At 40.6% G+C, this 13,321-nt stretch overlaps 1 protein-coding gene across 1 annotated transcript in view; it reads right to left on the bottom strand.

The window, feature by feature from the left end:
• GNS (glucosamine (N-acetyl)-6-sulfatase) overlaps positions 1–13,321 on the bottom strand; it is a 49,725-nt gene that overhangs the window by 25,826 nt on the left and 10,578 nt on the right. The window contains exons 2-8 of the mRNA XM_019960881.2: positions 12,451–12,510; positions 8,984–9,190; positions 7,004–7,069; positions 6,471–6,569; positions 4,686–4,853; positions 2,644–2,726; positions 1,284–1,402 (exon numbers count right to left, since the gene is read on the bottom strand). Coding sequence (XP_019816440.2) covers positions 1,284–1,402; positions 2,644–2,726; positions 4,686–4,853; positions 6,471–6,569; positions 7,004–7,069; positions 8,984–9,190; positions 12,451–12,510 — 802 coding nt within the window. The remainder of the gene's footprint in view (positions 1–1,283; positions 1,403–2,643; positions 2,727–4,685; positions 4,854–6,470; positions 6,570–7,003; positions 7,070–8,983; positions 9,191–12,450; positions 12,511–13,321) is intronic.

Below are 13,321 nucleotides of genomic sequence, written 5' to 3'. Positions count from 1 at the left end.
CCTGAGGAATTCCAGCTAGTAAATTCAAAAGGAAGGACAGAGTTATGAAGTCAGATTTTTCAGTTTCTGAGGGAACTGATTTACGCACAATCATCAATGGACGTTTTAGGCACAAGAGGTTCACAGGAGGAGCTCAGGTTGGTCCACATGAGCCATCAATCAGAAACAACATCTCTAAAGTGAGGCAACCAGACACCCAGGCTTCATGATGTGAAGCAGTAAGAAGTACACAGCAGCATCAATAAGAAAGCATTCTTGCTGAAAAACACGCATTTCTATTAAGACTCTCGCTTTAACTATCAATCTATAAAAATGCTGAGTATAAATAAACAAGTTATCACATATGCAATTAGCCACATCTAGAATGTGATATTCTAAAGGACAAAAGACCAGTTTATCCGATAAACCAGTGGCAAGAGACAGCCTTACAACACATAAAAAGTAAAGGTAGCGTATGGGTTTTATGTAGGTTCGGATACATAATCAACTACTCAGAGGCACAATCAAGTGCTGACGTATGGAATCACCATGTCTGGAGTGCCTTCAGAAACTTCTGGCTAAAAAAGAAACATGCAGAAGGAATGAGGAATTCAAAAGACTGGCCCTGTGTCACTGAAAATTAAAGCTAGACAACAAAGGTTAATTTACTAGTCTTTACTTTGACTTTAAAAATATTCATAATAACACATGAAATGCCTCATCAATCTGCTCCTGTGCAAATATCAGATTAATTACCTTCAAGTTTAGGAAATTTAAGAGTGGAGAAAGAAGAAAATACTGATTTTTAGCTAAAGAAGGTCCAAGTAAAAAGGATGAAAGTCAAGGACACGGGGTTGACTCATATGGCAGTTGTGAAAAGACAAAAGCCACAAAAGAAAAACCAAACATACCAAAAACCTAATTTCACAAGAAAGTTTTTCCCCAAGGCAACCCTCTCTTGGTCTTCCTGTGTAAAATGTCATACCCCTATTCTCTAAGATCCACTTATCTTTTAAATCAAGTTTAGTTTCTCACCTCTTTCATAAAGCCTGCCTCCAACCCATCAAGCTTATTCTCTGCTTAGACTCCTTAGAACACCACATAATTTAGCCTGTCAAATGGCAAGTAATGAACCTGGGTCTTTCCCCAAGAGAATGAGTTGGCCTTCTAACCAGAGAAGCCCTGAGGGCAAGACCCTCCCTCTGGCCTATTCACCCCTGCAAAAGGACAGAAGCTCCCAGCCAGCGCTACTGACTGGGTGAGAACGGAAAGGCACTTCACTAAGGTCATGGTCTGCCCCTTACCTGTGTGATAGCCGTTGTCTGAGGTATAAAAGATGTAGGTGTTGTTGAGCTCCCCATTGAACTCCAATCGCTTGACCAGCTTCTCCACGAGGTCATCCACTGAGAGCAGAGTCTGCCACCTGAATGTGAACAGAGGGCAGCAACAGCACCTCAGAGACAAAGGGCTGAGGTACTGCCATCTTGCCCAAACAGCAAAAGCCAAGTCCAAACAAGCTCTTAAACCCAAAACACCCCCAAACTCCCTCCCAAAGAAACCCCTCAAAGCCACTCTTCCCCGAAAGCTCCAATCCCACATTTCCTTTCTTTCATTGCAAAACACAGATTAGAAAATTTCAGAACACTCCAAATTTAACTGATTCCACAGAAATAAATTAGGCTTTTTAAAAATGAATTAGCTTTATTATTTATCATAACTGGTGATGAGAATGAAAGACTATTGGTGTTGATGTATGACAGACACCAACACAATATTGTAAAGCAATTATCCTTCAAGTAAACAAACAAACAAACAAAAAACCCACTACCAGAAGGCAAACTTGTCAAATCAGCACTGATTGACAGAGATGAATTCAGATGGACCTGTGCTGCAACAGTGTTTAATGGACTAAAATGGGCCAACAAACTGTAGTCATGGGTCAAAGCTTGACCACATTCTTTCTGTTTTCAACTGTGGTACAAGACATAAAATATTACTGTTTTAACAATCTGTAAGTGGATAGGTCAGTAGGGTTCAGTATATTCACAGAGTGAAACCAATCTCCAGAACGTTTTTCACCTTGTGAATCTGAAACTCTACACCCCCAAAAACGACAACTTGTTGGCTGTTTTTATATCAAGTTTTACTGGAACACAGCCATGCTCATTCATTCTCATACTGTCCAGGGCTGCTCTACACTCCAACAGCAGAGCTGAGCATCAGCAACAGACACAAGATGGCCTACAAGCCTGTAATATTTACTATCTGCCCCTTCACAGAAGAAGTCCGCCAATTCCTGGTCTAAAACTAAATACACCGTAATTTTCTCAAAAACTCAAAACAGCAAAGGCAGATATTTTGCTCTAGTCTAAGCCTTTGGGTCTTATGTAATTTTCTTTAGACATAGTGAAAAGAAAAATTTCAATCAAATGGCTCCAATATGTAACATTTTAACAAGTCAGAAAAATGGACTGTTTAATCAGTCCTAAGGGCCAAAGGCCACCTTACTGCTAAATGCGGAGACCCCCTATCAGAGTCTCTCCCACCAACTTGCTAAGCTCTGATTTTTTTCTCACAGATAACCACATGGTGCAGTCCTCTATTCATGGGTTGCTTCTGAGGGTCCTCAAAGACCACCCAGACTGAGAAAGGAGCAGCTCTTACCTTTTCCTAAATGCATTATCTAAAAACTGTATTGAAGAATTAGTCATTGGGGTCTTGGCTTGCCGAATTAACCAGTGCTTGTTCTAAAATTTAAAGAAAAAAAAAAGTTAGCACCAAGTCACCAGAGTCAAAGTACTAGAGTAGATAAAAGGATCACTTGATACTTGAGCAAAAAGGAACTAACTGGAGCCTGTTTAAGCAACTTCAGATTTTCCCTCCACCACCCACTCCCACCTCCCTTCTCTGTGTTTGTAAGGAAAAAAAAAATTCTGCAAATTATCACTTATTTTTTAGCTTCTTCCCAACCCCTCCCTAACAGCAGAAGGCCTGGGATCCTTCCTGAGCAGCATAAGACATTTAGAGAAAGATACTGGAAACTGACTAGATTACATTTGTAACTTGGAATCTGTGCTTGAGTCTGCCACTCAAACTACAAAAGGGTAAATACTAACTTTACCTTCCTCTAAGTTTTGCCTAATAAGTTATCATTCTATTCCCCTCTATCTTCCTACCTAAGGTATAGACCTTGGGGGAAAAACCTTATCATAGCAATTTTCTAAAACTTCAAATCCAAATCTAGAGGCTTCTTCTCATTTAAATAAAGAAGTTTTTTTTTTTTTTATTGCCAAATACTTTTGATTTTCTTCTTCCTATTCATACAACCCTAGGCTGCCACCATGCAAACTATGATCCTCAGTCTTCTTTAGTTAGTATGCTTGAAAAATGCTATACAGCATGTTCTCCTATTGCAAATTCATGTTAGAACATGAATAACTGAGAAATTCTATAGCACAGTGACGTATTTAACCTTAAGCTGCTAAGCTTACTTAGCCATGGGAACTTGTGTGTACTTCTTTTGGAACACAGAGAGACCAGCCCTTTGGTTTAAAACTCAATTCACTCAGTTTTAACATCATACACAGCAAGCACAGCCTACCATGTGCCAGGCAACGTGCTAAATGTTTCTATGTACAGACTCTTGAGAGTCCCCTGGACAGCAAGGACATCAAACCAGTCAACCCTAAAGGAAATCAACTGTGAACATTCATTGGAAGGACTGATGCTGAAGCTCCAATATTTTGGCCACCTGATGCAAAGAGCCAACTCCTTTGAAAAGACCCCAGTGCTGGGAAAGATTGAAGGCAGGAGGAGAAGGGGACAACAAGAGGACGAGATGGTTGGATGGCATCACCGACTCAATGGACTTGAGTTTGAGCAAACTCCGGGAGATGGTGAAGGACAGGGAAGCCTGGCGTGCTGCAGTTCATGGGGTCGCAAAGAGTCAGACACGACTGAGAAACTGAACCACAACAACAACTTCAATCCATTCAAGAGTTGCATGAGAGGTCAGGATCTCCCACTTCAGAGGGAAAAACAGAAGTTAAGCCTCTTACTAACCGTCAGGTCACTTAGTTAGAAAGCGGTAGTACTGAATCTAACTCCAAGACTCATTCTTTCTACCACCTCATGAGTAACTAAGACTTCAGGGAAACAAGCATGAGGTGGTAGCAGTCTTCAGTCTTCGAACCAGTGAACTGCCCATCTCCTGGACCGAGGGAGGGCTAAGTGGCACTGGAGGCAAACAGCATTTAGGTCACAGCCCTTTATTACACTCCTTGCTCTGGCTCACTTCTCCATCCAACTTCCCTTCCCAATCACATTATACTGCGTCACCACTCTTTTTCCTATGCCTCCACCCAGAGGAGAATGCTGCAGGCCCCATTCAGCCCCAAGGGACACGTCTCGGCCACTGCCGGGCAGGAGAGCCAGCGTGGAGGTTATCAGCAGGGACTGTAGGCGGGAAAGACAGCATTTCTCTACCACTCCCCGTGGACTCTCGAGCCGCTCGCCGGGTGCATGGCAGGAAACTTACCTGGACTCCTGAAGCACGTGTATACTACCTAGTGTGCTAGAGACAGGCACAGTTACCTCCAAAAGACTGAGAAGGAAGACCAACTACATGACTCAAAGGCCTCCTGACCAGTGTATTATACACGCAATCACATCGAGCCTGGCTTGATGCAAGGCTGAGGGGAAGTTACCGTTCCATGGATGTTGAAGTTCTTGTTTCTTGGTGCAAAGACGTTCTGGAAGGCGTTTTGGTATTGAGGTGCAGCTGTCCATGGCGAATGAGGCGCTGGGGTGGAGATCATCATGAAGAATGGCTCGGAGTTGGACTTGTAGTCCAGGAAGTCCAAGGAGACATTGGCCTGACACACAGAAAGATTGGTCACCTCACCCTACCCAGCAGCTGAGGCCTAGATAAGTATCTGTTCTCTGTGAAAGGGGTGCAGGGGCCTATGTACTTCTCGCAGTTGTGGCACACAATCTACGGCACAGTCACTTGCAAGCGTGTTGCTGGAACGAATCATCTAGCTTTCAGGCAAACGCGTGAAAGTACTGGAAAGCACACCCCTTCTTAAGAAAGCCAGAGAAGGAAATGGCAACCCAGTCCAGTGTTCTTGCCTGGAGAAACCCCATCGACAGGGGAACCTGGCAGGCCACAGTCCCTGGGGTCTCCAAGAGTCAAACAAGACTGAGCAACTAACGCTGATGATTTTACATAACCTAAAAGTTGTTATGCCTCCCATGAGGAAAAAAAGAATAATTTGGCCATTTTAGTATTAATTTACATTAATGCAGCTCAGAGCATAAACATTTGATGCTTTAATGAATATAAAACAGAGTCAACCTAATTCACAATAGGGGGAAAAGTGAATTAAGTTACCATAATCTTACAAAAATGCTGGCATCAAGAAGGATATCCTAAGTTATCCCAGCTGAAGTTAAGCTAAATGAATAATATTAAGTCCAAATATGCCACACCAGGGTTTTAATTTATCTGGACTTAAATTTTTCATTTGCTTCTCTGGAGACAGTTTATGAAAATCAAAGCTTCTCACATACATACATGCTATGTTTTTAATTGTTCTAGTTGATGTACATCTTCATTTCTCCCCAACATGAAACTCAAAAGACACTATCAATTTCCTACCATCATCCCACCCATCTAACTTCACTTCAGCCCCGTCAGAAACTCTGTGGTTTCTCCAACACGCCAGGCACACCCGTCTCAATACCTTCACACTTTTTGCTTCCTTTGCCTATGGCACTCTTTCCACTGATCTGTACAGCTCATTCTCATCTCCTTTAGGATTTTGCTTAAATACTATTTAAGTATCTTCCATGCTCTGCCTTATTGCTCTAACTCATCACCATCTAACAAGACAACACACATATGTGTAAATAAACCCACCCCTAAAAGGTGACCTCCCATAGAATCGGGGACTTTGCTTTATTTATTGCTTAGTACTAGCTCTAAGGGGTGCTGAAGTACTTGGTGAATGAATGCCCTTTGGGGGGATGTCATTAGAACCATCTTAGACAGGAAAGGAGAGTCCCCAATTCATGTTCCCATCTCAGTACTTTTTTTAATATATAATACTCAATGCCTGGAGAACTTCCCTGCCTCCATCCCCTTACCCTCATGATGAAGCTGTCATCCTGCAGCCTGTGAGTAAAACTGGGGTCAAGAGTAGGAACCCTTACAGTGTAAAACCTCTTCAAAGTAATCTCCACAGTTTTAGAGATTAGCCTTTGGAAAAGGGATTTGCTGCTGGAATTTCAAAAACATTAGATCTGAGCCTGGCTTAATTACAAAGAAAAACACTCTCAGGAATCTTTAACCAGCTGAAAATATTCTTCAGCAGTTAGATCAAGTTATTATTCATGCTACTCAAAGTGAACAAATATAACTAAAGGTTTCTGAGGCAGAGTCTTTAGTTAAACATGAGCTAAACTGCAAGGACAGAGCTTCCAGAACTCACCAAGACATCTGTCAGGTAGTCCACACTGTAGTTCTCACCATGCTTCCGTGCCTTCCCATTGATAGACAGGGTGTAATTATAATATTTAGAATTCTTTTCCTATTAAAGAGAGGAAAGTGAGTTGTCTTTTTTTTAAATGAGGCCAGCATACAAAATGAAAGTTGGAAACTATACTGGGCTAAACTGTACTCTGCTTAAACAGTGGTAAGACATAAAAGGTAACTGCTCAAGTCAATACTGAATTAGACTTCTTGACTACAGTTTTATTAACTACAAGTAGAATTTCAATAATATGTTTAGTTAAAAAAACCAGAAACAGATCCGGTAGAACAGCAAAATATGTTGCTAAACCTTGTGGAATGCAAGAAAAATATCTCACAACAGAGTGACTCACAAATCAACAGACTTTCAAGGAGATGAAATGGCCAACCGTAAACGCAAACCGAGTAACACCAATATCAGAGCTACAGTAGAAAGTAGACAAGCATCTGTAGGGGTGTGTGTAACTGTCGCTGACTTCACTGTTCACTCACCAATGCATACCAGTAACTCCAGCCCAGAGGAACGTGTCCGAGTCCACCTGCATCTGGGGCTCCATACTGGAAAGCAAGACAAGCAATGCATTAGAAGTTCATGGGATGGGACCAGACCAGAAAGAAACACGAAACTTGTCAGAATCTTTTTACATCAGTGCCTGAAACCCAGTTAAGTGCTCAATTCCCACAAGTACAAAAATCAATTGAAAAGGGAAGAACACTAAAGACCTAGGAATTTCTGAAGCGTAAGTTGGCAAATTATGGCTGGTTGGCCAAATCTAGTCTGCCAACTGTTCTGGATGGCTGGCAAGCTAAGAATTTTATTCCAAACATTAAAAAATATAAATACTAAAAAAAAAAAAAAAAAAAAAAAAATCAAATATACTTGAATTAAAAAAAAAAATCAAAAGAGGATTATTTTTGTGACAGTTTGCCTGAAATTTAAACTTCAGTGATGGTGAAGCACTACTGAAACACAGCCACACTCCCTGGTTTCCGCAGGCCTGTGGCTGCTTTCCAGCGACAATGACACAACTGAATAGTCACTACACAGAAATATGGCCTGCGAAAGCCTAAAATATTTACTCTTAGTCCTTTACAGGAAAAGGCAATATAGCTAAAGCCACAGGGCTCATCTGCTGAGCTACTGATTGCATAGACTGAACGGTCTAGCCAGCCTTGTGGCTAACAGCCCAAATCAGGCTATAAGCTCTCAGTCTATCACTTCAGCCCTCCTGCTGATGAAGTCCATTTTTGCTACTTTATTTATGTTTACTTTTTGACCATGCCACATGGCACGTGGGATCTTAGTTCCTTGACCAGGGATTGAACCTGCACCCCCTGAATTGGAAGCTCGGAGTCTTAACCACTGGACCACCAGGGAATTGCCCTGAAGACTACATTTGGACTCAATTTATCTGATGAGATGAATTAAGTGAAGAGATCACAGAGTCATCCCATTTTATCTTGACAAGGCTTAATACTGTCCATTTAACGCGGTACCTCTAAGAATAATTCTTTGTATTTTGAAGAATTTCTAATTTTGTGTATGTTAGAAGATCTTCAATATGAAAAGTAGTATATGTTCTCTTTATGACCTGTAGCCATAAACCACCACATTTATTACTCATGATTCTTTTCAAACTGACTCATTTTTCATCAAACCCACAAAGCTGCAAATTCCCCCAATTATTACAGGCAGGGAGAGAATTAACAAAGTTCAGATCAGATATTAAAAGCTCTAGCAACCACGGATAAAGTACATAAGAAAACATACATGTTCTCTTTGTCCTGAATCCCACTTTTACTTTAAAAGATAATCTCAAACACTCTCAAACACATTATTTTCATTAAGCCTGAACTCTGACTAAATGCTAAGGCCAGTGTGGTGGACGCAAGGCCCTGAAGTCTGGCCTGGGCAGGTCACAGTGAGGCCTCCCTTCATCCCAGGCCTTCAAGGCCAGCATGCCAACCACTCAGGTACATACTTCAATGGCCTGAATGTCTCAGGCTTGGGTGCTCTTCCTTCGTCACTTATCTCCCCACAATCTGTTTCCAAAAAATGGGTTAAGTTGTTATTATTCAGGAATGAAGCTCAAAGGAAAAAATTCTTCACTCTGGTCCTGATAAAGGAGAACTGGAAACAAAGATACCATGACAGCCATGTGACAAGCAGAATTCTTGAGGAAGAAAGGGAAGATGTCTCAGACCACAGTGGTCTGAGACTATTTTAAAATAAATGCTCCAGAGACTGTTTGAAGAAAGAATAACCACCATGTCCAAATCCTGTAAATTACATTCATGTAAGTAAGTTCCTATTTAACAGGTAGATTAAGAGAAATGCCAGATACCTGAAAACCCTTTAATATGACTTGAATGGATACTAATTAAAAAAAAAATTAACATGAATTATATACATTCACATTTCAGGAGCTGTTATTAAAAAACAAAAGGGAATAATTAGATCATTCAACATACCTCATTTAAGTATTTCCCTGCAAAAAAGGTCTGATAACCACACATTGATCTGAGAATTGCTGGGAAAGTATTCGGTTCTTGGATCTTCTGCCAGGACTTACTACTGCAGTTTCCCTCCAGAGTGTTGTTAACCACGTGATGATTGTGTGGGTACTTCCCTGTCAGGATGCTGGCTCGGCTTGGGCAGCAGAGAGCACTTGGCACATACTACAAAGGGAAGAGAAGCAACAGAGACCGAGTTACACAAGACAGATGGATTTCGCATCATTTCTAATCAGAATAAAGAAAGCTGCTCAATTCCCCTAATTTCAAATCTCTAGTTTCCCGTGGAATTGGGATTTTCTTTATACATGACACACTTCAGAGCTGCTTTAAGTTCTCTAGTGGAGACAGGAAACAGAACAATCAAGAGAACACACCTCTTTTTCCGCTAGTTTCTTTTTACAGGATAACCTGAAGTTGTTCTAATCTCATTGGCCAAATTAATTTTACGTACAAGGAACACAGCATGCTGGGAGCGAGGTCCTGAACAAACATGAAGAATACTCCTCCAATCTAGGGCAGCTGAGAAGTAGGGAGTCATTTTCAAGCTGATCTGGAGTTTTGTAGATTACCTGCATCACTTTAATACACTGGACACAGATTTTTTTTTTTCCCTACTCTAATTATGTATCCACTAGCTCCTATCATCAACAGAATTACCCTATTTGACCTAGTAATATTTGTCTAGGTCCTAACACTCATTACCTATCCATTTTACAGAAGGGTAATAGTAGCTTATACTCACACCAGCAGGGCAGGAATGCTCATTTTGCTCATTTGAGCACACCCTTGCCAGAATTACGTATCATCCCTTTGAAATAATTCACATGTCTCTGGCCTTTCAAATTGGAATTGGCATTCTTAAATACTGGTGAGGATGAACATTCTCCACATGCATACTGATCAATTATGTTCATGTGAATGGTCTGTTCATGTGCTTTGCACATTTTCCCCTCCTGTTATACATTTTTTTTTTTTTTTTAGACTTCCCTAGTGGCTCAGACAGTAAAGTGTCTATCTGCCTACAATGCAGGAGACCTGGGTTCAATCCCTGGATCGGGAAGATCTCCTGGAGAAGGAAATGGCAACCCACTCCAGTACTCTTGCCTGGAAAATCCCATGGATGCAAGAGCCTGGTAGGCTACAATCCATGGGGTCTCAAAGAGTCAGACACAATTGAGCAACTTCACTCACTACCTACATAAGCTTTAAGGAAGGATTCAATAATGCTACAAATACTTCCAAGTTTTTACTTTTGCTTTTTAATTTGGTTGGATGTTTGACCTTTGTAATTTTCACACTGGCAACTCTTTTAATTCTTCTCCTTTTTTATTTCCTGATCTATTTTTTGGCCAGTGCTATGCTGTTAACTGGATCTTCATATTACATTTCAGGGTCTGGTAGAGATATCTCTTTAAAATTTTTACCTTGATTATTCTAACCTACTTATTATTCCAGATAACTCTGGAATCACTAAATTCAGCCTAAAAAGAATCCCACTGGGATTCGGACTAGAAGAAGCATTTTATAATGTGTCTCCCCACAGAAATGATGTGTATAACTATGCATGAAGTACTTTGCTGCTGTGTCACTTCAGTCGTGTCCGACTCTGTGTGACCCCATAGACGGCAGCCCACCAGGCTCCCCTGTCCCTGGGATTCTCCAGGCAAGAACACTGGAGTGGGTTGCCATTTCCTTCTCCAATGCATGAAAATGAAAAGTGAAAGTGAAGTCGCTCAGTTGTGTCCGACTCTTAGTGACCCCACGGACTGCAGCCCACCAGGCTCCTCCGTCCACAGGATTTTCCAGGCAAGAGTACTGGAGTGGGGTGCCATTGCCTTCTCCGTGAAGTACTTTATCACTCACCAAATATTCTAACTGCATTTATAAGTCTTAACCATTACTGGACACCACTAGCTATTCCTAGAGTCTATATTTTCCTGCCTTTAATCAGTGGGATCACCTCTCCCCCAACCTCATCTTTCTCTAACTAGTTACATGGAAGAAAGTTATTTACAGCTTTTCATTTCTAACATACTAAATTCTATTAATTTAAAAGCTTTCCAACAACTCTCTTATGATTTCTAAGTAGAAACTTCAGACAAGTGGAAATAACAATTTTGGTCTTCACAAGACTTAATGCCAATGACTAGACAGTTCAGTAGATGATTAAGTGAGAGATACTGGGCTCTTGTTATCTTCCCTAAGAACAGTACCCTGAGACTTTAACCTTAACTATAAGTTGTGCTATTTGTTTAAAATAGTCATCATGGTATTCTTCTAATGGTTTAACAAACTGTAAGAAAAGGGGTGCCAACATTTCAGATGCCTTTTTTTTTTTTGGATGCGGACCATTTTTAACGGTCTTTCTTGAATTTGTTAAAATACTGCATTTATGTTTTTGTTTTTTGGCTGCAAGCATGTGGGATCCTAGCTCCCCGAGCAGGAATCAAACTCTCACCCCCTCAATGTTGGAAAGCAAAGTCCCAACCACTGGACCACCAGGGAAGTCCCTCAGAGGACTTTTAAACACCTACTGAGACAACCATCTAATTTTCCTTCTTTTAACCACTGCTGGTGGACGATATAATAACCACCATTACGCAGTGGTACTTACTACAAGTCAGGCATTGATATAAATGCTTGCTTTACTTGTAACAATCCATTTAACCTCTGAGATAGGCTTTAGTATTCCTATTTACAAATGGGGAAACCAAAGGCAAAAAAGCTTAACAACTTGCTCAAGGAAGCACAGCTAGAAAAGAGACAGCAAGAACATTCAAAACACGGTGGTCTGGTTCCAGAGTCTGTGCTCTTCACCGCAACACTGTGCTGCTCCTTCAAAGGATTTCCTGACACTAAGCTATGCTACCACTGACTTGGTTATGAGCATGGTTCCTGAATTTGATTTGTTAGTATTTTGTTTTGGATTTTTGCATTTATGTTTATATATGAACATATACACATGTATTAATATTATGTATATGCATGCACACACATATGCATAGTTGTTACGTTTGTTCTGTTTTGTTGGTATTATCTTTGCTAGGTTTGACTAAAAGGGTTAACTGGGCTTTGTAAAGTAGCCTACAAGCTTTTACCATGGAACACTTTACAGAGTACAAACGATACCCAATTCTTACAATCCGTTTTCAAACCTCCAATGATGAAGGTTTAAATACACTTCTCTAGTTCTGAGCTGCAGATCACAATGGCTTACAAGATACCTGCCATAAATCTTCAATAGTTAAGTAGTAATATTTCAATTAAAAGAACTTACATCACATTAAATAGAATCCTTCCTTAAGATCAGGCATTTAACTAGAAGAAAAGCCATAAAAATTACAGAAGACTACTCAAAAGAGTGTTTCTTCTTAGAATATAAACACAGAGTTTAACAAAATTAAATCAGTTTCAAAACTTACAGCGCTGGAGAAAGTCATTCCCATTTCTCCAATGAGAGCCTTGGTTTTCTTCAGCGGTGTCTGTAAAATAAATAAATATTCATCAAACAATTTCTTCCAATAAACTAAAACACACAAGACAAAATTTGTATTTTTTGATTACTCTCAACCTTTTATTCCCAAATGATCAGCTCCATCTGACACTAAGAAACAGCTGAGACTCCCATGTGATTCAAGAGATGAACCCAGCAAGTTTGATTTCAGTCAGTCAGTGAAAGTGAAAGTGAAGTTGCTCAGTCGTGTCTGACCCTCAGCGACCCCATGGACTGCAGCCTTCCAGTTATGTCCTGTGCAAAAGTTCAGGTAGTTAGAATGCCTGCAGGAAGGGAAAGTTCACAGCTGATGGCATTATTCTAGCAACGCTGATTTCAATGTAATGAGATCTTGATGCCCTTCTTTATCACCAGTCCCCTTACAAAAAGATGGGGCATATCTACCTCCAATAATTCATCTTTACAAGCAGAATGTGGAAAATGATATGAAAGGAGCCTTTCACCCCTTAAACAGAAATAAAACAACACTTAGGTTCTAAAAGTCAGACAAGGCCCCCAAACTGACTCAAATATCAGTCACTTGGCAGTACAGGCCATGCACACTTTCTGAGTATAAGCTCATGGCCCTCTGCACCAGACCAACCACCACCTCAGGTAAAACTTGAGCCAAAGGGCAAACAGATCTACACAGAACCTCATCAAGCAAAAGAATAGTCAGAAATTAGTTTATATCCTTGCTTTTTGTCTTTTGCTCAAAATTTAAGATCCTGACAAGTATAGAAAACAACTAGTTTCCAATCCTATGGTTAGGACAGAAAGCATGATGTTGGTCATTTAGA

Source organism: Bos indicus, chromosome 5 (assembly GCF_029378745.1).
Source record: "Bos indicus isolate NIAB-ARS_2022 breed Sahiwal x Tharparkar chromosome 5, NIAB-ARS_B.indTharparkar_mat_pri_1.0, whole genome shotgun sequence".
Lineage (NCBI taxonomy): Eukaryota > Metazoa > Chordata > Mammalia > Artiodactyla > Bovidae > Bos > Bos indicus.
The sequence above is the reverse complement of the archived record's forward strand: the minus strand, read 5'-3'. Positions and strand labels throughout refer to the sequence as shown.